We start from the raw sequence: 26,411 nt of genomic DNA on the forward strand, positions 1-26,411 counted from the left end.
AGGCCGAAGCTGGTCAACAGGTACGTACTCGTCGGTGGCGCATAGTTGTACCCTAGAATGAATGCTGGAAAACACTGTTCACCTCTAAACTCAGCACTTAAAACCTGCAGAGTCAAACCAGAGGGAGCACAGACAGGCCTTCTGAGCGCTGTCTCATTGCCAATGCCCGTGCAAATGAATAACTAACTCTACAAACCCTTATTATGCACATATTATATCCTGGTGCTACTGAACACAGTCCTTGAGAGTGTTCATTTTTTCCGGTATTGCATTTATCATTCACTGCGATACAATTTCCTAGCGATGAATCGCCGTTGAATTTATCTCGTTTAGAACTACGACGCCAGCAGTAGAGGTTACTACAGTTCCATTCGAAAAAGCAAAGTTAATACCGATAACCCTGCAATTAATATCAGGACTGTTCGGAAAGTAAGATCCGATCGGTTGTGAAATGAACCCACAGTGATAGTCAAAATTTTTTTGTTCGCAACAGTTATGCATACCTTCCAGCTACCTCTCTACATAGTCGCCGCTCCGACTTAGACATCTGTCGTGGCGTTGTACAAACTTTCCAGTACCCTCGTCACAGAAAGCAGCCACCTGTATTTTCCGCCAATTCTCTACGCTGGTCTGCCTTCTGTTGTTTGTGCTAAAATGTCTTCGTAGCCAGCGGTTCATGTGAGCAGAGATGAACAGTGGAGTGAGCCAGTTAAGGGCTGATGAAACACTTCCCATCGAAAACGCTGCAGAAGCGACTTCATTGCCCCTGCAGAATGCGGCTGAAAATTGTCTTGAAGAAAGAAACGCATGACATGTATGTTATCTGGGCTGCATAGCTTCAGGCGAAATGTCTGACCAGAGCCACATACTTGGTGGGAGATACTGTTGTTTCAGGCGTTTCTGCGTGATCACTTTGCGCTCTGAACTGCCAAGAGTGACGTGACTCAAGACACAGCCCAATACATCTGTGCAAAGTTATATCGGATTTTCACGGTGGTTTCCATTTCGCGCCTAATCGGAACTTACTTTCCGAATACGTCTCGTATATTATAACAATGGCGTGAGACTATACGTCATTTAGTGAGGACTTTTTCGCAATTCATACGGTTGATAATAGTATTATAATATCTTCAATGGTTCAGCAGATACTTGAGGTGAACATGTTAGCTGAATCACGCTGTATATACTTTTATAATTTAATTACCTTCGTATCCGAAAACGAAATTAAACGAAGGTAGAGGTTTGAATTCTCGTCTGCGACGGCAGACGGAAAACAAGCCTGCCCTGCAGAAGGAAGTCAAACAAGCCTGCCCTGCAGAAGGAAGTCGGCCAGACGCCCATTCTGGTATTTGCGATTTAGGGAGACATGGAAAACTAAATCTGAATGTAAGGACGTGGATATGAACAGGCGTTCTGTCGAATGTGAATGCGGTGTATTATGACTCTCTTGGCCGAAAGTGATAAATTTCCCTTAAAAGAAGCTACGGAAGAAGCCATTACATATTTTGTGAATATGTTTATTTTACTGCGTTCAGTGCCGGCGATTACGGAGCTAGTAGTTTGTCAAAGAAATGTACTCTGTTTCCGACAACAGCCGTTGTCAAGAGTGGCGTGCCATCTCGCCGCTGCAACGCTACACCTCAAGACTTTTCTATTCGAGCGGCCAATCTCTGGAAGCTGAACCGGGCGCTATGGAATTGTATTTTCCGTGCACAAAGCGTGAGAATCCGCCCTCGCGCTCATGTTAAATTCATAAGACTTCTCGCTGTATTTTTCATACGAACATCACTGGTTCTTCGCACAACAGTCTCTCTGACGTTCTTCGTTTGAGAAATGTAATTTATCATAGTGAAAAGAGCATTGAAAATGTTGTCGTGTGAAGACTTTGTTTCAGATAGCAACGTACTGTCGACCAAAAGAGTTCAGTCTAATTTCTTGAAACTCCTTCATTCATGTTTTGGTTTCCTTGCGGAAAAAACGTCCAAAGTTCATTATCACGTTATAAATTTTTCTCTGTCTGCGCAAATATGTCGCAAAGACACATATTTGTTAACAAAACCAGCGACTCTTAACAATAACAAAAAAGATTCGGGCAATCCAAGCTGACACTCCTTGCGTAGGCTGCTGCGAGCGACTGTAAAGGCATTTCCCATTAACAGTCGCTCCCATCAGCCACTGCATCGAATGTCAGCTTGGATTGCGCCAGTAGTATGCAAGCTTCACAGACAGCAGGGCACGAACATTCTAGTTTTATTGTGTGACACAATTTACCAGCCACACGTCAAAAAAATGGTTCAAATGGTTCTGAGCGCTATGGGACTTGAGGTCATCAGTCCCCTAGAACTTAGAACTACTTAAACCTAACTAACCTAGGGACATCAGATACATCCACGCCCGAGGCAGGATTCGAACCTGCGACCGTAGCAGTCGCGCGGTTCGGGACTGACGCGCCTAGAACCGCTTGGCCACCGCGGCCGGCAGCCACACGTCATTTACGTTCACTTTATCAAGTCACATGCAATCATAGTGAAAATCTGCGTTGCATTCAGATTATTAATATTTCTTAAAAGTCAGTTTGAGTTAGAGTTATTGAGCCGGCCGGGGTGGCCGAGCGGTTCTAGGCGCTACAGTCTGGAACCGCGCAGCCGCTACGGTCCCAGTTCGAATCCTGCCTCGGGCATGGATGTGTGTGATGTACTTAGGTTAGTTAGGTTTAAGTAGTTCTAAGTTCTAGGGGACTGATGACCTTAGAAGTTAAGTCCCATAGTGCTCAGAGCCATTTGAGCCATTTTTAGAGTTATCGACTTATTTACACAGAATGACTTCTTCATGCGTAGAGGAATGTCACATGGACAAATTATACGCAGTTGGTGTGTTCTTTTCTGTTTCGGTAACACTGTCCCGTGGTTAACATCAAAGTTTCATGTTTACAGCAACGACGATCGAAAAGTTACGAGTGGTCAAAATAGGCAGCTGTAAGTGCCTGTCGGTCGCGCGGCGTGCATTGTGCTGGCAGACAGCAGTAGGCATACAATGCTGCTAGCCAAGTCAGAAGGAAATAGAATGCTGGTAATCCAAAGTCTTGTGTGGCGGTTTGCGCGTGTGCAAACGTTGTCTCTGCCATATAAAAGATCCGCCCGAGGTAGTGCTGTACTCGGAACCCCGACTTCTTGTGTAATCTCGGATATGCTATTACCCAGCCGTCTTGCACTGATATTCATCACATGTTCATACTAGGCTACATCTTGAAGTCTTACCGTGTTCTTTACTCACCCGTCCGTAACAAATTCCTCAGACATCTTGTCTCCATTCGCTACATGTAGCATCAACATTCGGACGTCACGCGCGGCTCTTCTTCAAATGAGACAAGCCTCTCTACGATTTTTGGTCAATCAGTTTATGAATCATATGGTAAGATTCAATAGAAAATTTTTCCTTTTGTGCTCAGATACGTCTGTTGCAATACCGAGGAAATTGTAATATAATTATGGACTGGAAATGGGAAAAAGCTGATAGTGTGAAATGTCAAAGTGTAAAAAAACATGATACATTCACATTACAAACGATTTTACACGAAGAATTGTGCGTTATAACAGTGTCACATCGTTTGTAACATCTAACAAAGAAGTGTAATATGTTTAGAAACAAATATATATATATATACATATAAAAATGAAATCGAATGAAGCAACAAGTTTACTGTTATCAGTCATTATTTATTTATTTTCACAAAGCGCTTCAAAGGTTTAAACATCCATCGTCAGGTGGATTTATTTGTGTCAATATGACACCTGTGTGTTGTAACACAACTTTGAGGTAACCTGTGGCACTGTCTCCAGTGGTGACAGACTCCTTTCTTTCTCGTAAAACATCACATACAAACTGTCACATTTGGTGAACAAAGATAAGTCTTTGTAAACAAAGACAACATCTTTGCTTGCAAAGTGTGACAGTTTGTATGTGACGTTTTACGAGAGAGAAAGGAGCCTCTGACCACTGGAGACAGTGCCACAGGTCTCCCTAGGGTCTAACCCAACACACACGACATATTAGCACAAATAAATCCACCTGTTGATTAACGTTTAAACTTTTGAAGCGCTTTGTGTGGAATAAATTAAACAGTGACTGGAAACAGTAAACTTGTTATTTCATTCGATATCAATAACAGTTACGGTAAAGCGTAACCTAAAATGTCCACATTTAAAGATAAAAATGGAAGTTTAGGTAAAGATAAGTACCAAACTTATATTCCGAGAAGTTACTGAATGAGCACAGCATCACGTCGCTTATTTCCGAGCACTAGCAAGAACACAGTACTGACACCACTGGCCCAACGAGAAATAAAATTCTATGTATTTCACTCCAAGACCATGGCTAATATGTCCTCCTTTACCAGCACTGAATTTGTTGGTCAATGGCGGGTGAGGGATATTTCCTAGGATGGAAAAATCATGCACTTTGAACCGCAAAATTACACGATATATTATTGTATTTCATTACGCTACACAATACGCAGGCCGTGCGGTCTAGGCGCTTGTCTGGAACCGCGTGACCGCTCCGGTCGCAGGTTCGAATCCTGCCTCGGGCATGGATGTGTGTGATGTCCTTAGGTTAGTTAGGTTTAAGTAGTTCTAAGTTATAGGGGACTGATGACCACAGATGTTAAGTCCCATAGTGCTCAGAGCCATTTGAACCACAATACGCAGTTACATTCTTCTGATTTCAGCAGCTCCGAAATAAGTGACGGATACTGTGCACATTCAGTAATTTCTTGGAAGTGAAACGTGGCACATCTTTACCCAAATATTCAGTTTTATATACATTTTTTAAACTCCAAACATACTACGCTTTTGCAACACTTTTTTGCACATGTTGAAAATGACGTGAAACTATTAAATTTGCATTCATTTATTTGTTTCACACACATTTCCTTGAACTCTTAAAGAATTATTCTTCTTGCCTTTCCTTTTAATCAAAAGGCACTCGACCCCAGCGATTCACGTCGAAATAAATGAAATGAAGTAAAATATACTGTTTCTTGTAGGAAATCGAGCGAGAAACAGGTTCGAATATTTTTTACCACTGCGCTAAGACGCGCTCGATACATTCAGCATTCCTCATGTCACGTACAAATGAACTTGCACACTGCTAAATCTAGTGAAGATATTTTGGAGTACAAGGACGCTTCTCTGGTACTTCCAACCTATCTCAGGTTATTAAGCATAGCACATGCAGCGATCAGCGGTTTACATGAAAAAAAAAAACCGAAAATGTCCAATAGTTGCCGTTTCAGCGTTTCGGATTTCCGTTAATTTATTAGATTTACACATTTTTGGAGTTATCGAAGAGATACCAGTAATACTGATGCTGTGAGGGCGGGCCGTGAGTCGGAAAGTCATCGAGTAAAACAGAAGTAATATCCGGCGTTCCCCAAGGAAGTGTTACAGGCCCTCTATAGTTCCTGGTCTACGTATATTAACGACGAAGGAGACAATCTGAGTAGCCGTCTTAGATTGTTTGCAGATGATGCTGTCATTTATCGTCTTGTAAAGTCATCAGGTGATCAAAACGACTTGCAAAGTGATTTAGATAAGATATCTGTATGGTGCGAAAAGTGGCAGTTGACCCTGAATAAAGAAAAGTGTGAAGTTATTCACATGAGTACTAAAAGAAATCATCTAAATTTCGATTGCGCAACAAGTCACACAAATCTGAAGGCTGTAAACTCAAGTAAATACTTAGGGATTACAATGACAAATAACCTAAATTGGAACGATCACATAGATAATATTGTCGGTAGAGCAAACCAAAGACTGCGATTCATTGGCAGAACAATTAGAAAGTGCAACATGTCTACGAAAGAGACTGCTTACGCTATGCTTGTCCGCCCTGTTCTGGAGTATTACTGTGCGGTGTGGGATCCGCATCAGGTGGGACTGAGGGATGACATTGAAAAAGTACAAAGAAGGGCAGGTCGTTTTGTATTATCGCGAAATAGAGGAGATGGTGTCACAGACATGATACGAGAATTGGAGTGGCAATCATTAAAACAAAGGCGTTTTTAGTTGCGACGGGATCTTCTCATGAAATTTCAATCACCAGTTTTCTCCTCCGATTGCGAAAACATTCTGTTGGCACCCATCTACATAGGGAGAAACGATCATCACGATAAAATAAGAGAAGTCAGGGCTCGCACAGAAAAATTTAAGTGCTCGTTTTTCCTGCGTGCCGTTCGAGAGTGGAACGGTAGAGAGACAGCATGAAGGTGGTTCATTGAACCCTCTGCCAGGCACTTTATTGTCAATAGCAGAGTAATCACGTAGATGTAGATGTGTATGAATAACCCAGAGAATTACCCGTGGAAGGTAAGGTTCCGGATACGTGTCGATGTCCAACATACAGTTTTAATCGCCCAGAAAGTTTCGAATTTTCAAAGATGATTTCAAAAGGGCCTAATTACAAGAACGGTCATCACTTGTATTAGATAACCGAATTGGGCTATAACATAATTGGTAGTAAAAGTTGAACGTGAAGAATTCTTAACATTGAATCTAAAGATGAATTTTGGGGGCAATATTGCATTACTACATGCGACAGACGAATTTTGCGACTACTCTGCTGTCGCCGGGACTCAGAGGGAGAGGCGGAGCTCCTTGGCGCAGCTGGAAGACTGCTGGTCGCACGGAAGAGCCGGTCTTTAATTTCCGGACAGTCGCTAGCGGCGCAGATGGCCTCGACCCCCGGCTAGCCTTCTATATCGGCCGTCGATGGAAAATAAATCAGGAGCGGAGCGTGACTGGCAGCGGCAAGAGGTTGCTTCACAGATACCGAGATTTTCCACCAGCTTCCGGACGGACAATTTCCTGCAGGTGTCATAAGTTAAGGAAGAAAATGGAACTCAAAGTACGCTGTAAGGAACGTAACTAACAACAAATCTTGATTAAGTTGTTTCAGGTATAAATGAATTCAGGTTGCTAAAATACACTGAAGCGCCAAAGAAACTGCTAAAAGCATGCATGTTCAAATACATAGACATGTAAACAGGCAGAATACGGCGCTGCGGTCTGCAACGCCTATATAAGACAACAAATTTTCGGCGCACTTGTTAGATCGGTTCCTGCTGTTACAATGCCAGGTTGTCAAGGTTTAAGTGAGTTTGAACGTGGTGTTATAGTCGGTGCACGAACGATGGGACACATTATCTCCGAGGTAGTGATGAAGGGGAATTTTCCCGTACGGCCTTTTCACGACTGTACCGTGATTATCGGGAATCCGGTAAAATATCGAATCTCCGACGTCGTTGGGTCGAGAAAGATCCTGCAAGAACGGGTCCAACGACGACTGGAGAGAATCGTTCATCGTGACAGAAGTGCAACCCTTCCGCAAATTGCTGCAGATTTCAATGCTGGCCCACCAACAAGTGTCAGCGCGCGGGCCATTCAACTTAATATCATCGTTATGGGCTTACGGAGTTGAATGCACGTGTACGGGGATGGAGTCAACCTCATGAATCCATGGAACCTGCGTGTCAGCAGTGGACTGTTAAAGCTGGTGGAGGCTCTGTAATGGTGTGGGGAGTGTGCAATCAGAGTGATATGGGACCCCTGATCACATACGACTGTGATAGGTGGCACGTACGTAAGCGTCCTGTTTGATCAGCTGCATCCATTCATGTCCATTGTGCATTTCGACGGACTTGGGGAATCCCAGCAGGACAATGTGACACCCCACACGTCCACAGCTGCTACAGAGTGGTTCCGGGAACACTCTTCCAGTTTCAACACTTCCGCTGGCCACCAAAGTCCCCAGACATGAATATTATGAGCATATCTGGGATGCCTTCCAACGTGCTGTTCAGAAAAGATGTCCATCGCCACGTACTCTTACGGATTTATGGGCAGCCCTGCAGGATTCATGGTGTCAATTTGTTCCAGCACTACTTCAGACTTTAGTCGAGTTCATGCTGTCACGTCGTGTTGCGATGTCGCTGGGACCGTACACGATATGAGGCAGGTGTACCAGTTTCTTTGGCTCTTCAGTATATGTTATGTTAGTGATATAAATTGTCCACAGCTCGTAGTCTAGTGGTGGATCTCCCATCAACGGGCCCGTGGAAGGCAAAAGATTTGTAGACGATCCTTCTGCGGACAGTTCCGTGTGACGGGGTAGAAAGCAAGTACCCAACTCTCAACTGGCCACAAGTGTGGAAGAAGATAAACCTTCACTTTCTGCCAAGCACCGTGCACGTGGCGCAACAAAGACACCAACAGAGACACCAACAAAAAATATACGACGAGACACCGGCTGCATAGTGTCGGATTAACGGACTCCCTACTTTGCCCCGACTGTCGTCTCTTGGACACCGATGAAAATCGATTCATGTGCGTGTCATCGTCCAGCGTTTGGCGACTGACACAGAAGATCTTAACTTGTTACCTCTGTGCCATACCTGGCGTGATTGATCCTCCAACCCTCCTGTGTCCGCATGTCTATTATTTCCCCTAGCAAAATATCATGAGCTTGATGGTTCAAGGGAATGACCATCGACTACGTCTTCGGCGAAGGGGAAAAGTGGAGCTTGATTGCTGGTGGTACCTGCAAATTATTTACGGAGTGCTTTAGTAACCACTCCCCGCAAGTTACGGAGTGCTAGGCTCAGTGTGACGTGCCACACAGCATCAAATGGAAGACAGAAAGACCTGAATTGTAAGCAGTCAGGAAGAAAGGAGACTGATTAATTCATGGAAAGATGCATTCATTGAGGCATTATCAAAGCATCATGAGCCCGTTGAAGGTATTTTATGAGACATTACTGGAGGTACAAAACGCCAATGGTAGTGGACAAGGAAACTCCACTTGCATCATTCGTGAAGGAAGATTCTTTTTGCTGAAGTAGCACAAGTAATATACAAAGTTATTTTAGTTTAACCTTTGAATATCAATTTTTGTAACATTTTGTTTTATAGGATTTTCATTTATACACATTTACTAGTTATAATTATTTAATAAAAATAAATAAATTGAAATTAAAGAAATAATTAAAAAATTATAAGACAATGTGATAACAGTGGGAGAATTTTCGGGAATAATTAGGGGCAATGCCTGAGGAGACAGAGTTCATTTTGTTTTATATGTGGGTAAAAGTGGCGGTGCCAAGTAGGGGTAGATTCGATTTTCTTTTCATTTTTTTGGAGATTTAACTTAGTCGAATAAAGAGGTAGGCACGCAAAATAGTGCTAAAGTTGCTGCCTCTACATCCAAGGGTCCCGCGTTCGGTGCCCAACATAGTCGCAGATTTTCTTCACTTTTGGGCTGCATGTTTATTTTGTCCTCATCGTTTCTTCTCATTATTACATTATTATTGATGCGCAGGTCGCCGAAGAGGCTCCATATAGAATGACTTGGACTACGAGGCCAAACTGCTCCAAAAGGAGTCTCCCAGCCAATAATGCCATACTATCATTTGCTTTCAGGGTACTTTGACGTAAACTCTTTTTTTTTTAAATTCTTCATGACAAGTTTTGCTTAACTCTTTCATTACCAACGGAGTTTTTTTCCCGGACTGGAAGACATTAATGTATTGTTACTTTAATAAATGCAGTATCAGAAGTAACAATATGGCAAAACAATATTCCCTGCTCTCACTTTTTCCAACGAGGGGAAGGATGGCATATGCAGTGTTATTCATAAGTATCTCTGAGGCTTCAGAAGACGACTACGCAAACATTGCAAGGCAGAAAAGAATGACACACATCAATGGATAGTGCATCTCTCCAAGTTTCTAACTCAAATTATAGATGCTCAATGTGGACACTGTTTTTGATGCGGCAAACGCCAGTACGTGCGTGCACATCACTGACACAAACTGGGTGGCGCGACAGCAGCCCGCTTTTCATATCTGGTGATTGGGTTGCATATCTGTAGGAACGAGCTAATTTAATGCGACAATACGGAGCGGGGAGGACCAGGGGGTTAACAATGAAATTGGAAGACAGCATAACCTACAGGTGCCACCTGTAATGACAAGAATTCTATAACCATTAGCCGCTATCCCATTACCAATAAATAGCAATAACATGCATCAAATTCCCATTGGTTCACTGATAACCTACCGAGGGTCACATACGTCCCAGTGGTAGTGAAAGTGTTAAGCCTCTTTATAAAAAGATGCCCAAGACCATGTGGCAGTGTTGGTAGCATGATGAAATAGTACCTTATCCTAGTTACCAGTCAGCTGGGTAAAATAAATATCTTGCAGTATGGTGCGAACAGTTCAATGTGGCAGTGGGTCGCCAGCGTAAAGAAGCGAGTACTTTTCACCCCCGAGAGGTGAGGAGCGTCTCATCTGTGGGGCGTGGTTGTACCTTGTTCAGACCATCGCAGAAAACAGTGACACGCCATCAGTACAATGTGCCCAACACGTACAGCTCTCCGTCGCTAAGTCCATCCACTTTCCCGCAGACTCACAATTCGACCCCGTTCAAGTGGCTGAAGTTGTTCAGCAGAAGTACGTACTCATCTACGGGGAATAGCTGTAGCCTACAACGAATGTTCCACACATTGTTCACCTCTAAACTCAGCACAGTTACTGCCTGTAGAGTGAAAACAGAGGGCGCGCAGGTAGGCCTCATGATCGTCATCTGATCGTCGATGACCATGACAAATGAATTGCTAACACTTTAACCCGTCAGTATGCACATACTATACTCTGATGCCACTGAACTCAATTCTTTACTGTAATGTATTTCTTTTTCGGCAGAGTAGTTGTTGAAGATGTGAAGGAGAAATGAGTCGCAGTACTGAAGGAGACTCCCTTCAGCGCCAGTTATTCATGGAGCTAGTTGCGTGTGAGGTATATTATTTATTCACTCGAAAACATCAGTCATTAACGATCTTAACTGCGGTTCTGCTCTGCAGTATGAGCGCGAGGCTGTCGTCTGTAGCTGAAAAAAATTGCCAGTCACAGAAGCATTGTTTTTTTTCTTCTTTAGGGACAGCCTCGCAATATGTCAGATAATGACATGATTATTAGAAAGATGTACCAGAATAGCTGCTTATAATAATTAATCTCTATTAACGACAGTCTGTTTCGGCATTGGTCGCCATTGTCAGGTACCCGCAAATACAGTTTTAGCGAGATCATGAATAAATGTGAATATCATTTGTGTTAGAGTGACTATATTGTTCCCATGTCTAGAATTATGTGAAGTGTATATTGCGTCGCTAGGGAACTAACTGTCAGTGTCTTGATTAGATAGTAAGGGACATAGATATATTGAAAATAAAATGTTAATTATGGTTTGATAGTAGTTTTACAGTTCTACTCTTACGTCGTTATATTTTTAGAAAGATTAGATAGTAAGGGACGTAGATATATTGAAAATAAATCGTTAATTATGGTTTGATAGTAGTTTTACAGTTCTACTCTTATGACGTCATATTTTTACAAAGATTGTACGGATGAACAGCGATGTTATTTCACTAACCTAAATTTTGTCATGTTATCTGTGGTTGATTTATCCATTTTGTGTTATAAAAATTCAATGAAAATTTCCTCAACAATGTTCATTGGAAGACCTTTTGCTATTCTGTGCGGGATTTGCAATGTATTTCCGAGTGTATCAGAAGTGTGTTTTTTGACTTTTTAAACTAAAAAGAAGTTCAACTGATTATTCTTGCCGTTCCTAGTGTGTTCTTTACATTTGAAGTTAAGATTTCTTCCTGTTTGTCCGAAATAAAAGTTATTACAGGTGCGACATGTGATTTTATTCACTGATCAGCCAAAACATTATGACGTTGGATGACGCCTGGTGACGTTGTAGGCTCAAGACGGGGTAATAGAAACGTGTAAGCGGACGGGGGATCACCCTAGCGAAGATATGGGCTGCAAATAAGGAAATTCATTGAGATAGGCGAGTTTGACGAGGGGCAGATTATTATTACACAAAGCCTGTGAACAAATATCTCCAAAATGGCGAAGCAGGTCAAATATTCACGCGCTACTGTCGCGAGCATCTACGGAAAGAGGTAGAAGGACAATGAAACTACCACTAGGCCCTAAATGGTTGGACGCTATGTGGGGTCCGGAGGCTTGTTTGCTCTGTAAACTACGATAGATGCTGATCTGTGGCATCTCTGCAGAAAGAGAACACTGCTGGTGCACGAACAAGTGTTTCGGAGCACACCTTTTACCGTATATTGTTGAACGTGGAGCTCAGTAGCAGACCACCCCTATTTGTTCACGTGTTGACCCAACGACATCATCAACTACGATTGCAGTGGGCACGGTACATAGCGATTCGACCGTCGACCAATGCTATAGTGTTGGTTCTTCGGGTGAATCACATTTTTTGCTACACTAGGTCGATGTTTGTCACCACAAACGCCGTCATCGAAGAGAACGTTGGCTCGAAACATGCCGTGCGCCACGGACTTTGGCTGGTGGGAGCAGTATTAGCTATGAGAGACGTTCTGCTGTGCTTGCACGGGACCTGTGGTAGATATGGGAGACATACTGACAGCTGCGAACCACCCGCATCCCTTCATGCTTGATGTTTTTTTTTCCGATCGGCGATGTCATCTTTCGGCTGTGTTACTGTCCATGTCTCGGAGCCAAAATCGTGCTACAGTGGTTTGAGGAGTACTGTAGTGAACTCACGTTGATCTCTCGGCTACGAAATTCTCCTGATGTAAATACTATGGAATCCATCTGGGTCGCTATTGGGCGCCTTCACAGCTTACGCAAATCAGTGACCCGTTATTTACTCGAATTATATGATCTGTGCGTAGACATCTAACGCCACATACCTCCACAAAGCTGTCAAAAAACTGTCAATACGCAGAATCAGTGATGTATTTCGGTCCAAAGACGGACAAACAAGCCATTAATCAGTTGGTCATGGCGTTTTGGCTCATCAGTGCACTCGTATATGCCTATGTTACGATATTCGGATGTTCTAGTGGCGGCGGAACGTAATTTTATTGAAAGGTTGTTATTGATTCGAAAGGCTAGTTGAATAATTATGGCTTTAAAGAGTGCATTAATTTTATTGCCGATTCTACCAAGGTAGACTGTTGGTACGTATCTTATTTTTTGTTTGTTTGTTTAGGTAAAGTTTCTCGGGTTACGCGTATCTCGTTCTGTATTGTGTTCTGTTTTGGCCTTTTACATTTGGTGTATAATTCTGTGATTAAGTTGGGGGTGAAAATCATTTCTATGGGCCATATAATGAAGTGGCTTAAGTTCTTTTTGAACTGCTTGTTCTTCTAACGATAGGTTATTTAATGTATTAACCACTGAATGGAAAAATCTTATAGTTTATGCGACTTTGGATGAAAGGAAGAGGCATTTAGAATGTTGTCAGAAGTGGTATTGTTTCTACAGTTATCAAATGTCCGGTAATTATTATTATTATTTTTAATTTTTTATGCACAATCTCACCAAACTTATATTCATAATTACCTGACAATGGCAATAAATGCCGAAACAGTTTGTTGTTAATAAAGATAAATTATTATAAGCAGCTGTTCTGGTACATCTTTCTAATAAGGAACACTATTATTCTCACGTAAACTATATGTATCCTCAGTGCGAACTTATATATGAACTCCGCGACCATTGCTCAGACAAATGTTGTTCCTAATTTCTTAGAATTTTAACGTGACCAGAAAATTATACCATATCCCAAAACAGTTTTTCAAAATATTTGTAAGTAGGTGCGTAAGTTGATGTCGGAATATGTACAGTGGTCTGGGATGGACCACGGTGTTCGTTCACATCGGATGCCTTTGATTCATTTCCCCATTTCGGGAATCGCTGCAAAACACTGCATACGTCGATTTCGTCGAGGGGGATTAATATTGTCAACTGTCAGAGCGTATGGCATGTTTATCTGGGAGACATTGTTTACAGTTAGGAAAGTCCATTCGCTGTACAGATAAAGTGTACATATCGCTGCTGACCAACAGATAACGAACACAGTGATTTGTCTTTACTACGGTTCCTGGAATTCCAGTACGCTTGCAAATTGTGTGACGCTGTTTCTATAGAAATATCGTGTCATACGACAATAGTGTTGCGTATGGGAGAATGAACTGCATTTCATGAAAGCTAATTTGCATACGGATGACAATACTAATAGCTCTGATGTGAACATGTGTCGTCACGTGCGAAAATAACCTCTGTAGCAGCAGGTCAAGGATATCGCCACAGTAATTCCGGCAGCATCCCTTACAGTTGGCTGCCAGTGTCTCAGTGATGACCGATCCTAAGTTAGGTTGTTACGAGGTTTTTGATACAATTTCGCTGTGGAGACGAATATAATTTAAGAAGAAAGTACGGGTCAGCGTTACACCCTCGGCTACATCGTCCTTTTTTGGATACTGCGAAAGTAAAGTTAAATACATGGCATTCATCCACTCGTCCAGATTTCCAAAAACTCTAAAAAATCAACGATTTCCTTTGAATTTGGATTCAGAGTTGCTAAGCATTTTTAAACTATACAGAATTTTTATAATGTACCATAGCAAGCTGTCAAAATTTGGTCTTAGTTTATTTTACTAAAAAAAACGACCGTTACCGATTTAGAATTTACATATTCAACGTCAGATGGAGTGCAAGCTTTGCATTTATCAAAACAAATTGTACGTTGATTTACTGGTGAGTTGCCCCAGCATAACCCGACACAGTTTCAAAAGTGTGACGATGATGGTTGCGCTACAAACTCGTGTTGCAATGGGACTTACGTGAAATGATCTCACGGAAGATTTGTTTTCACCGGCTTGTTGCATACTAACACGAGTTTACAGCGCAGCAAATGGCACACTTTTGGAACGTTACCTGCAAATCTAGGTACCACGTGTTTTCATAAAAGCATGCAGGGCATATGAGGACGAAAGTACAACGGAACCTTTTTTAAAATAATGTAAACCAAAATGAAATTATATCTGTTTGTTACTATAAATCATAAACATTGTTACCTTATAATAGCCACGACTATTCAATAGCGTAATTGTTTGTCAAAATCAAATATTGTTAAATTATTCCATCGTTCCTGCAACTGCCTTTTTCTGGTATATTTTCCATGTTTCCCAAAAACGGTTGTTGACAGTGTCATCACTGACATCTACGATGCTGGTAACTTGTACACTTTGTGTATAAACCGTGTCCATAGCCTTATACTTTTGTGTCCTGATCTCATACGTACAATTTATTTTCACTGTGTCAAGAGCGCATGGGTAGCGTTTCAACCTTGATCGTGCCTATTTTCTCGTACTCACCTGCAGTGGGAAGCAAGGATTAGGGTTTATAAGTCCAAGCCGGCCGAAGTGGCCGAGCGGTTCTAGGCGCTACAGTCTGGAACCGCGAGACCTCTACGGTCGCAGGTTCGAATCCTACCTAGAGTATGGATGTGTGTGATGTCCTTAGGTTAGGTTTAAGTAATTCTAAGTTCTAGGGCACTGATGATCTCAGAAGTTAAGTCCCATGGTGCTTAGAGCCATTTGAACCATTTTACAAGTCCGAGCGACTATTGCGTCATTAGAGAAGAAGCACACGCTCTGATCCGGAAATGATGGCGCGAGGAAGAAAGTGTGCTGTCAGGATGGTGATTCACTTTATATGCCGTGATAGAGGGAATCTCCGCCAACCTGCTTGTTGAGGCGAGTGTGTGAATGTAGCTCAAGCTTAGCGGTTAAGTATTGCGGATTAAAACGTCATTTTTGTTATGCCTGCACAAAAAAGAAACCATACAGAAAAATGATAGATAGCAGTGGATAGAGCAAATGGTTCAAATGGCTCTGAGCACTATGGGACTCAACATCTTAGGTCATAAGTCCCCTAGAACTTAGAACTACTTAAACCTAACTAACCTAAGGACATCACACACACCCATGCCCGAGGCAGGATTCGAACCTGCGACCGTAGCAGTCCCGCGGTTCCAGACTGCAGCGCCAGAACCGCTAGACCACCGCGGCCGGCTGTGGATAGAGCATCCGTCCAAGTTTCAATTCATGATACGCACCATAGAGTAGTTGCAGGCGTGAAAAATATGCAGAAAAATCATCCGTTCCGGATTGTCTCATCCAATTGATGTGCTGCTGCAGATAGGCAACCCAGTTGACAGATTTTCAAAGCGGGTAGCAGCATCAGTGTCTTCATTGAATTTCCGCATGTACTGACGTTTGACGCACCACAAACGATGCCCATATCGAGCACCTGTATTGCGAGTTAAAAACGTCGAAAGATGCTCTCGCCACAGATATGTGCGCCATTTTATTAATCCAAATGAAACGACGCGATTTCAGAGACTTTACCGGTCTTATACAGTTGTGATTTTATGTATGTAGACTGAAACGGCGAGTGAAAATTTGTAAGAAGATTGGGAATCGAACCTGGGCCTCGTGCTTACTAGTGAGGTGCGTTAGCCACTAAGCTACCCGGGCACCGCAGTCCACACAACTGCACTGATTACCCTGGCACACCACCTTAATCGATCAAAATTCTCACTGCCGCCCCACTCTATATTAAATTCCCACTTACACACGAAGAGTATGACTACCTGCACCTGGGTTTCAGGTAGGATCTCCAATATACGTTCGATGCTGAGCCGCTGTCCCAGAACATGGAGAGCCTCGGCAATTCTGTTCGTGTGCAAGGGGGAATTTAAAGTAGACTGGTGTGGTATTAGCCGGCCGCTGTGGTCGAGCGGTTCTAGGCGCTTTAGTACGGAAACGCGCTGCTGCTACGGTCGCAGGTTCGAATCCTGCCTCGGGCATGGATTTATGTGATGTCCTTAGGTTAGTTAGGTTTAAGTAGCTCTAAGTCTAGGGGACTGATGACCTCAGATGTTAAGTCCCATTGTGCTCAGAGCCATTTGAACCATTTGGTGTGGCAGTGAGAGGAGGGAGGCGCGTCAGTGTCATTCGTCTATGTAAAGGATTTTTTAAATTACCGCTACCAGTCACAAACTTTGTCAACTATTGTATTACTTATTTATTTATGACATGTTTCGAGGGAATACCTCATCTTCAGGCTAAATGGCACTAAAAACAACTTTACGATAAGGTCATACTGACGCTACATAGTCTTTTCGTAAATGTTGTGGTCATCGTGTGGAAGAAGAGAAAACTTAGGAGGAGGCGGTGTCACTTTGTAGCTGGACTGATGTTTGTACGAAAATGTTTTGTAACGGTCACTCACTTTGTTCTTCTGGCGTGGCAGTCTCGTAGTGATGCGCTGGGTGCCTCAATTTCCGTGCCTCTCCTTGTCACTGTTCACAAATTGTCACTAACACAGCAGTAACTTGGAACCACGATCACAAACAGCTCTGTAGTGCAGTGGACAAGATGGCGGTCGAAATACAGCTGGTGTCTATTTAACTATCGATTTGTCGATATATGTGGTGTCAGATGTTTACATGTCTTCTGCACGTCTTGTTATCGTATTACAGATGTAGGTTGACGAAATACATTACAAACTGACTACCTGTTGCAATATTATTGAACATATCTTCATATAAACTATTTATTTTACATATTTCTAAGCTATTGCTGGGGCTAGAATCAAACGACTGTCATGTTACGTATCTCTTGTTATAGGAGTACTGTAGTGAAATTGGAAAAGAAATGTGAATGTTTGAAGTCTGTCATTTAATTCAGGATCTCGTTATTCCCCCTGTGGCCATGGATGAATATTTCCATTTCTTCCAAGATGTCCATTTTCCAGCTCTTTTCAAAAATTATGTAATACTTTGAGATCGTTGTCTATTGTAACACTGTGTTCTGTTTGATTTATACGTTTCGCTATAGCTGATTTATTCGGTTTGCCAAGTCTGAAACAGTCAATGTGTTCTTTAAAGCGGGTTTTAAAATTTCTTCCCGTTTGGCTAATGTACTATTTGTTGCAATGACTGCGTGTAATTTTATAAATTCCTGCTTTGTTAAGTTTCTCTGTGGGATGTGAGATGTCATGTATCAGTATGAACTTATTGTAAAGTAGTTTTCGTAATGCCATTTAGCCTGAAGATGAGGTATTCCCTCGAAACATGTCGCTAAATAAATATTTAACACAATAGTTGACAAAGTTTGTGACTGGTAGCGGTAATTTAAAAAAAAAAACCTTTACATCTTTCTTGAGACAATCACGGTCGAAAAATAGTCAAAATGGCTTCAGTTCTGTAATCCGCCTAGTTGTGTGAATAGCTGTGCCAAGGTGGCTTAGAAGCTCCTGCCTAGCAAGCAGGAGACCTCGATTCCAATCCCGGCCTTGGAATAAAGTTTCACTAGCCGCTTCAGTCTATATACATAAAATTTGACTAATCATTACAGTTGCCAATATGCATACTTTCGTCTAAACATAGGTGGCAGGAAAATCATCAGAAATGTAACCCCTCACAGTATAGTCTAATTTCCCAACTGCTGTCGCTACGTGAGGGGGCAACCTGGAGTGTGCTCATCAAGAACAGTCTTGGATGACGTGATTTCTGTGGAAGGAGGGTTTAAACACTCGGGATATTCACAGGTGTTGGTGGCAGTGTTTTTGCAACTCAACAACGTTCGCATCCATACGAGACGAAAACCACGGCTGGCATTACTGAGATGGGGTTCCACACTCACCGTGTTCTTCTTACTTGGCCCCTTTACATTCTGTAGGCCTTCATCGACCCACTCTTCTGAAGTCTATCGCACTCACCGCAGGGCAGCTGCTCGCAATTCGAGGACGTCTGCGAAACATGTCCGTGCAAATTTTTCTTCATAGCCCCGAGTAGGTGGGAATCAAAAAGGATCAAGTCAGGAGAATACGGTGGTTATTACGATACCTGGATGGCAATCGTGGTATTGTGACTCTTATGGGAACGACTGTTGTCTTTTGCAGAAGCACTTTTAGTGACGGTGCACACTCTGCCACTACACTGCCACCAATCGCCTATGAATATCCGCAGTGTTTACACCCTCCTTCCGCGTAAACCACGTTGTCCAGCCCTACCCCTTGATGATTACACTCCATTTTTACCGCACACATAATGCCAACAGTTGGAAAATTGAACTGTACTGTGCAGCTATTATTCTTCTAGTGATTGTCCCACCACTTACAGTTAGACCAAAGAACCATTGTAATTGTAACGGTGAGCAAATGGCGCACCATGAGTGCAGGAAAAAATAAAGTGTTAATCAATATGGAACGCTCCTCGCATGTAAAGGCTGACAGTTGTCACCATCTCGCTCAGTGTGAAGGGGTGCTCTGTACCTTTATTCACAGGATACACGCCATCTCAAATTCTGAAAATCTGTCAGCTGAGTAGCCCTTCTCGAACTCACCTGACGTCGAAACAGCTGTTGCAGAAGACAGGTGAGATGTGCGTTGCGCTATCTAGCAATCGTGAAACGGGTGAATGATGAAAACAACGAGATTACACCGAAGTATATGGTCTTTTTGCCTAATGCTGGAGCACTTCCAAAACGATTGGTCCTTTTAGGTGGAAATGCGATTTGAATTATGTTTCTCGACACCTTCTAAGATTGGGGCCCTTTTAGGATCCGTAAAGGATGATCCTGGATAGCGTAAGATGGGAGTCTATCGTAAAAGTATCCCAAAAGTAAGGTCTCGTATTTTTTTTATAAGTACATAGATCTGTTTATTTCAACAATGATTTACATCAGTTTACAGCTTGAACATTTTGCTACTTTTCGACATATCACCATTTCTGTCGATGCATTTTTGTAGACGCTGTGGCAGTTTTTGCATGCCCATGTCATACCAGCTCGCCGCCATGCTGTTCAGAAAGTTATGAACCTCTTCTTTCACCTACTTGTCGGAGCTGAATCGCTTTCCGGCCAAATGTTCTTTTAACCTAGGGAGCTGGGGGCCAAGTCAGGACTGTAGGGTGGGTGGGTGATTATGTTCCACTGAAACTGTTGCAGGAGAGCAACGGTTTGCCGAGCGATGTGTGGGCGAGCGTTGTCATGGAGAATGTGTGCGCCGTTGCTCAACATTCCTCTTCTTCCGTTCTGAATTGCCCGTTTGAGTTTTTTCAGTGTCTCGCAAAACCTGTCAGCGTTAGTTGTGGTCTCAGCGATTCAGCCCAACGACGACGTGAAAGAAGAGGTTCATAACTTTCTGAACAGCATGGCGGCGAGCTGGTATGACAAGGCCATACAAAAACTGCCACAGCGTTTAGAAAAGTGCATCGACAGAAATGTTGATTATGTCGAAAAATAGCTAAGTGTTCAAGCTGTAAACTGATCTAAACCATTGTAGAAATAAACAGGTTTGTGTACTTATAAAAAATAGGAGACCTTACTTTTGGGATTACCCTCGTATATTGGTCAGAGCACGAGCTTACAACAATAGCTTACAATAGTCGAGCAAATTGGTTATTACAGAACATTGTCTTGGTACCCGTCATCCTATGGAGATTTGGCATGCAGTTACAGGTACAGGGGTAGTGTTGTTAAGCAAGCAATTGAAATTAAATTCCTAAGTGATCTTATAAATAGAAGTGGATTGCTCTCTTAAATTATATGAGGAATCCTGCTATTTCTCTTGTCAAGCAACATCGGGGCAGAATTATAACGAACTCTTCCGTTGGGTATTAATATTCACTATCGATACCTACTGACATTGGTCATCTTTGCTTGTATTGTGGCGCCATTGTTTACAGTGTGTGTGTGTGTGTGTGTGTGTGTGTGTGTGTGTGTGTGTGTGCGTGCGTGTGTTATCTTTCTTCATACTAAGGTTTTAAATTTACTTGTAGAGCACTTTCTCGTTGCCTTTGTGCCTTGGAATTGGCAAAATGTGGACCTGCCGCAATATCGATGATTGTCGAAGGCGTAATCCGGCTGTAGAGCGTAAGTTATTTTAACATTTTATACGCCGGAAGAATCTCAAGTTTCACGTAATGTACCAGTACTTTACATCAGAGCTGCCACTGCATGCCACACTGTTCGTGAGCACGATGTGCAGGCTGCGTGCGGGCTGAGGCTCGGCCTGTCTCGGCTTTGTTCGGTAGTTCTCGGAAGTACTCAGTACAGGACGACATTTAATTCGGCACTGCGATGCAGCAGTTTTCCGTCGGCACAGCTTTCTTCAGTTCGGATCGTGATGTCAGCGTTGTTTACCTTTCGCTACTTGTTGGTCGTACAAAAGTTCAGAGGTCCAGTGGCTGTTTACACAAAATGAGATAGTCTAGCTATCTATCGTCATAAGCCATTGAAAGTGAATGGGACTGACAGAAGAGCAGGATAAGTGTTCTCAATATCTATTATGCGAAATACAGTAGCACAATATCAGGTAACAAAATTTGTTGTAGAGTGATGTTACAAAACGAGGCAGCAAGAATTTAAATATTTATTTGACGATGAAAGAGCTAGCAATTACAATGATCGACAGACACGATTCATTGTTCTATATATCAGGAAGCATTTTCTCCTAAGTCTGGAGGCATGGAGTTCGTGATGAAACTGGTACAACACGCATTAAATTTTCTGAAAACGCACGGATTATTCCACTACCAGTTGCAACAGTTTTCGATGGAATTGAACTAAGAGTGTAGAGACTTCATATATTGCTGAAAAGCATGTCGGTTAAGTTAGGGGACGTGCTTGAAACAATTATTCGATATAAAATCAGCTATTGTTGAATTTATGAATTGAAAAGGAGTGCACAAACAAAAATTTTGAACATCCGGAATGGATTGCAGACCTCGCATTTTAAATGGACTTGACTGGGCACTGCCCACAGTAAGAAGCTGCAAGTCTAGAAGACTTATTTCTGATTTGGTGGGGATGCACATAAACAGAAATTCGCATTATAGAAGGAAAAAATTCTGACAAAAGGCATCGTCCGTTACTCTAAGCTCACTGGTGTTAAAGAAAAAGTGGGGTTTGAAGAATTAATTGTGGCTATGAAAAATTTACAAGGATAGCAAGAGCTCTGCTCACGTGCCGAATTCTTGATCGTCCCTGCTTTACGCGTATTTCGTTCGTACAACTCCTTTCGATATTCGTACATTCTGGCGAGCTGCCTACAGAGTGCACGCCTATGAGAGCCGTGGGCGGCCTACCTTGATGAGCTTGGCCATGTTCTTGTTGGCGTGGTAGCACGGCGGCAGGCAGTCCTCGAGACGGCCGGCGGGCAGGAAGGGCGGCTGCACAGAAGACGAGGGGTAGCACTTGCGCAGCAGGCTCGAGTTGCGGCCCGGCGAGAAGCGCAGCACCGTGCCGCCGCCGCCGCCCCCGCCGCCCCCGCCCGCTCCCGACGTGGCAGCGCTCTGCCCCCGGCGCCAGGAGCCGCAGGTGACGACTCCGCCGCTGCCGCCGCCGGGGCCATCCGCCCCCGAGTCGCTGTCGCCGCCGGCACTGGTGGTGCCGCCGCCGCCCCCGCCGCCGTCCTCCGCCTCCTCGGTTAGGGGGCTGACGGGCCGCGCCACGCTGAAGCTGGGCACGTGCAGCAGCAGGCTCTCCTGTCGGACAGATACCACGTTTTTTTATTTATTTTCTTTTTTTTCCGGGGAGGAGACCACACAGCGAGGTCATCGGTGTCATCGGATTAGGGAAGGACAGGGAAGGAAGTCGGCCGTGCCCTTTCAGAGGAACCATCCCGGCACTTGTCTGGGGCGATTTAGGGAAATCACGGGAAACCTAAATCAGGATGGCCGGACGCGGGATTGAACCGTCGTCCTCCCACGTTTATTCTGAGACTGGTCGATACGTGGATAGACTATGAAAAGAGCCAATGAACCTGCACAATCACCTAACTTCTGAGTATCATGAGTATGATTGAAAAACGCGCCTTTCCAGAATGAGAAAGTGGGCGGAATCATTCTAAAACTATAGATGGCAACCGTTACGCAAAGGTATGGGCAGATATTCTCCAAAAAAAACCTTGGTTTCCTTCTCTTACAGGAAATTTCATTTTCTTCTTCTTTTGCACCGGCCGAAGTGGCCGAGCGGTTCTAGGCGCTACAGTCTGGAACCGCGCGACCGCTATGGTCGCAGGTTCGAATCCTGCCTCGGGCATGGATGTGTGTGATGTCCTTAGGTTAGTTAGGTTTAAGTAGTTCTAAGTTCTAGGGGAATGATGACCTCAGCAGTTGAGTCCCATAGTTCTCAGAGCCATTTTTTTCTTCTTCTTTTGCACTTCATGGGATGTGGTACTCTAACGCGTTCCGGATTCAAAGACGTCTCCAGCGTATCCTGGGTCGTCCTCGATGTCTTCTTTCCCTCTGCATGAAGTCCAACGCTGCCTCAGGAAGTCTGCTATTGTTCATTCCTTGTAAGGAACCAGCCCAGTTCTGTTTATTATTTAATATTCTATTACAAACAGATTTCATATTTAATTCTCTCCTAATATCTTCATTTCGAATTATATCCATCCTCGTAGATCCTGAAATACTGCTTAAAAATCTCATTTCTGCCGATTGCACTTTACTCTGGTGATACTGAGACAGTACCCATGTTTTGCTGCCATACAGCAACGTGGATATAAAACCATTACAGTATACAATTTCATTTTCGATTCTTTTTTAACTTTATTTTTAAAAGTCTTTTGAATGGCCCCACATACAGTTCGAAATATGCTAACTTTTTGCTCAATGTTCTTGTAATTAATAAAAACTTATGTAACAGAAAAGATGTTTAAAATTCGTTGCTTGTTCTAAATTATTTGTTTCCTAGAACAATCTTTGATCCGAGTGGATCCTTTTCTCTAAAAGCCATAATTTTCTCTTCATAAACTGAGATTTTAAAAGTGTAAGATTTACATAGATTATTTGAAAGCTATATGGATTTTTGTAACTGTTTCTTATTTACGTGAATCATTATTTGATCTTCAGCAAATAAAAGACTGTCTGAATAGACACAGTTTGATCTGTATCTACTAGCTATTTCCATTTCATTTAAATGTAGTCAATGTACGCTGTACAGTCACATTAATGTGACAACCCTCCCAAAGCCTTTTTCCAGGAAGAGAGTCAGTGAGGTTCTGGAAGGTACCCCAGGGATTTGGAGGCATGACAACTCAACTGCCGTGACCAGCTGCCCACGGATTCTCGGCTGATGATCCAAGGGGCGAACACCTCGATCGAGTTTGTCCCAGAGATCGAGGTGCTCCCACAGATAGAAGTGGTGCCACGGATTCTTGACTGAGTTTTAAGGCAGGGAGTTTGGTGCCCGGGGAATACGGTAAACTCACCCTGGTGGTCTTTGAACCATTCACGTACTGTGTGAGCTGTGTGACACGTTGCACTGTCCTGCTGGTAGATGCTACAGTGCTGTGGAAGAAACTAGCTACATGTAATGGTGGACACAGTTCCCAAGGATACATGCACACTTGTGTTGGTCCGTTTCCCCTGCCAGAATGACAGGATCACCCAGGGAATGCCACGAATACATTCCCCAGACCATAACGCTCCCTCCTTCCGCCCGAACACTTCTGACGATTGTTAAGGGCGTTTGCTGTCAGACGGCCATCTGTTCAATGGAGCAGAAAATGTGAGTCATCTGAAAAGGCCACCTGCAGTCACTCCGTGGACGTCCAGATGCGGTATTGTCACGCAAATTCCAGCCCTCGTTATCGATATAGGGCAGTCTCCATGGGTGCACCAACCAGGCGCCTGTTGCGGAGGCCAATACGCAGCATCGTTTGCTGAACGGTCGTTGTGGAGACACTGTTGCTGGCCATTTGGTTCATTTGGATGGTCAGTTGCAAAGCAGTTACGTATCTATTTTTCTTTTCTTTGTCCTACTATTTGCCTAATGGTGAACGTTTAAAAGAAGAAAAAGACAAAAAAACATCTCTAATAAGGATAAAATTTTACAGTGGTTTAATTTGTATATCTTTGCATCGAATCGCGATTACTGAGCTCCTGTATTGTTAGTGTGATAGAACATCAAGTGTAGTTTTGACCACGTGGCTTTTTTGTGATTCTTATAGTTTACCCGGCGTAATGAGTATTCCATGAGGCTTCGAACTTGCAACGGGATGACGTGACATCTTTATCCTGTATTTCGGCTGACAACCACTCAGCAATTCAAATGGTTCAAATGGCTCTAAGCACTACGGGACTTAGCATCTGAGGTCATCAGTCCCCTAGAGTCCGCCCCGATAGCTGAATGGTCAGCGTGACAGATTGCCGTCCGAAAGGCCCGGGTTCGATTCCCGGCTGGGTAGGAGATTTTCTCCACTCAGGGACTGGGTGTTGTGTTGTCTTCATCATCATTTCCTCCCCATCCGGCGCCCAGGTCGCCCAATTTGCCGTGGAATGTAATAAGACCTGCACTAAGGCGGCCGGACCTGCCCCGCAAGGGGCCTCCCGGCCAATGACGCCAAACGCTCATTTCCATTTTCCACTCCCCTAGACTTAGAACTGGCAACGGCCTTACCGCAGTGGATACACCGGTTCCCGTGAGATAACCGAAGTTAAGCGCTGTTGGGCGTGGCCGGCACTTGCATGGGTGACCACCCTGCCGCCATGCTCTGTTACCATTTTTGGGGGAGTACTCAACCTAGTGATGCCAATTGAGGAGCTACTCGACCGAATAGTAGCGGCTTCGGTCAAGAATACCATCATAACGACCGGGACAGCGGTGTGCTGACCCCACGCCCCTCCCATCCACATCCTCCTCGGAGGATGACACGGCGGTCGGATGGTCCCGATAGGGCACTCGTGGCCTGAAGACGGAGTGCTAGACTTAGAACTAGTTTAACTAACCTAAGCACATCGCACACATCCATTCCCAAGGCAGGATTCGAGCCTGCGACGGTAGCAGCAGCGTGGTTCCAAACTGAAGCACCTAGAGCCGCTCGGCCACAGCGGCCGGCCACTCAGCAATCATCAGCAAAATTTTACCATGGAGACTGTGCTGCACGCTGTAGTTAAAGTGAGGGAAATGCATTGACGATCTTCCAGCGTAAAACTCATGTGAAGACGGCTGAATGGTTTTTAGCCAAAAGGCCGTGGCAAGATGTCGACTTGATCCGGTCGCAAGCTCCAAATGTCATGGAATGTGTCGGTTTTCCTTTTTACTTTTTCCTGCAGGCGAAATGTCAGTTTCCATTCCGCACTGCAATGTTGTGCTGGACAATCCTCTGACAGAACTGAATGCTGGTTTCAAAAACATTTGGTTTGACTGCTTTCAAACAGTGGCTACGATAATCGCAGCTCCGTCTGTTCTGAACCCTGTATACACAGAAGTGCTCATTTCGCTGTCAAGTTGACGATTGTTTATTGATGAATCTTCTCCCACTGCATCTAGCACCATCTCATCAAATTCTACTGTGCGAGCAGTTCTTACCGAGACCCGTATCTGGGGATCCTGTAAACGTCTAGACAACCGAATTTGTAACAAAAATGTCAGATTTGTGTTTTAACAACTTAATTAAAGTTGCTGAGTTCGATTTCTGTTACTACCTG

At 43.5% G+C, this 26,411-nt stretch overlaps 2 protein-coding genes across 2 annotated transcripts in view; both read right to left on the reverse strand.

The window, feature by feature from the left end:
- LOC126237096 (1-phosphatidylinositol 4,5-bisphosphate phosphodiesterase epsilon-1-like) overlaps positions 1-22,182 on the reverse strand; it is a 428,615-nt gene extending 406,433 nt beyond the window's left edge. The window contains exon 1 of the mRNA XM_049946900.1: positions 22,062-22,182. Within this exon, the coding sequence (XP_049802857.1) occupies positions 22,062-22,079 (18 nt within the window). The 5' untranslated portion in view covers positions 22,080-22,182. The remainder of the gene's footprint in view (positions 1-22,061) is intronic.
- A 188-nt stretch (positions 22,183-22,370) lies between these two features.
- LOC126235364 (uncharacterized) overlaps positions 22,371-26,411 on the reverse strand; it is a gene marked incomplete at its 3' end in the record, with an annotated part of 1,261,863 nt that continues 1,257,822 nt past the window's right edge. Inside the window, exon 34 of the mRNA XM_049944087.1 lies at positions 22,371-22,460. Coding sequence (XP_049800044.1) covers positions 22,371-22,460 — 90 coding nt within the window. The remainder of the gene's footprint in view (positions 22,461-26,411) is intronic.

This window comes from Schistocerca nitens, chromosome 2, assembly GCF_023898315.1.
Source record: "Schistocerca nitens isolate TAMUIC-IGC-003100 chromosome 2, iqSchNite1.1, whole genome shotgun sequence".
In the NCBI taxonomy this organism is placed as follows: Eukaryota; Metazoa; Arthropoda; class Insecta; order Orthoptera; family Acrididae; genus Schistocerca; species Schistocerca nitens.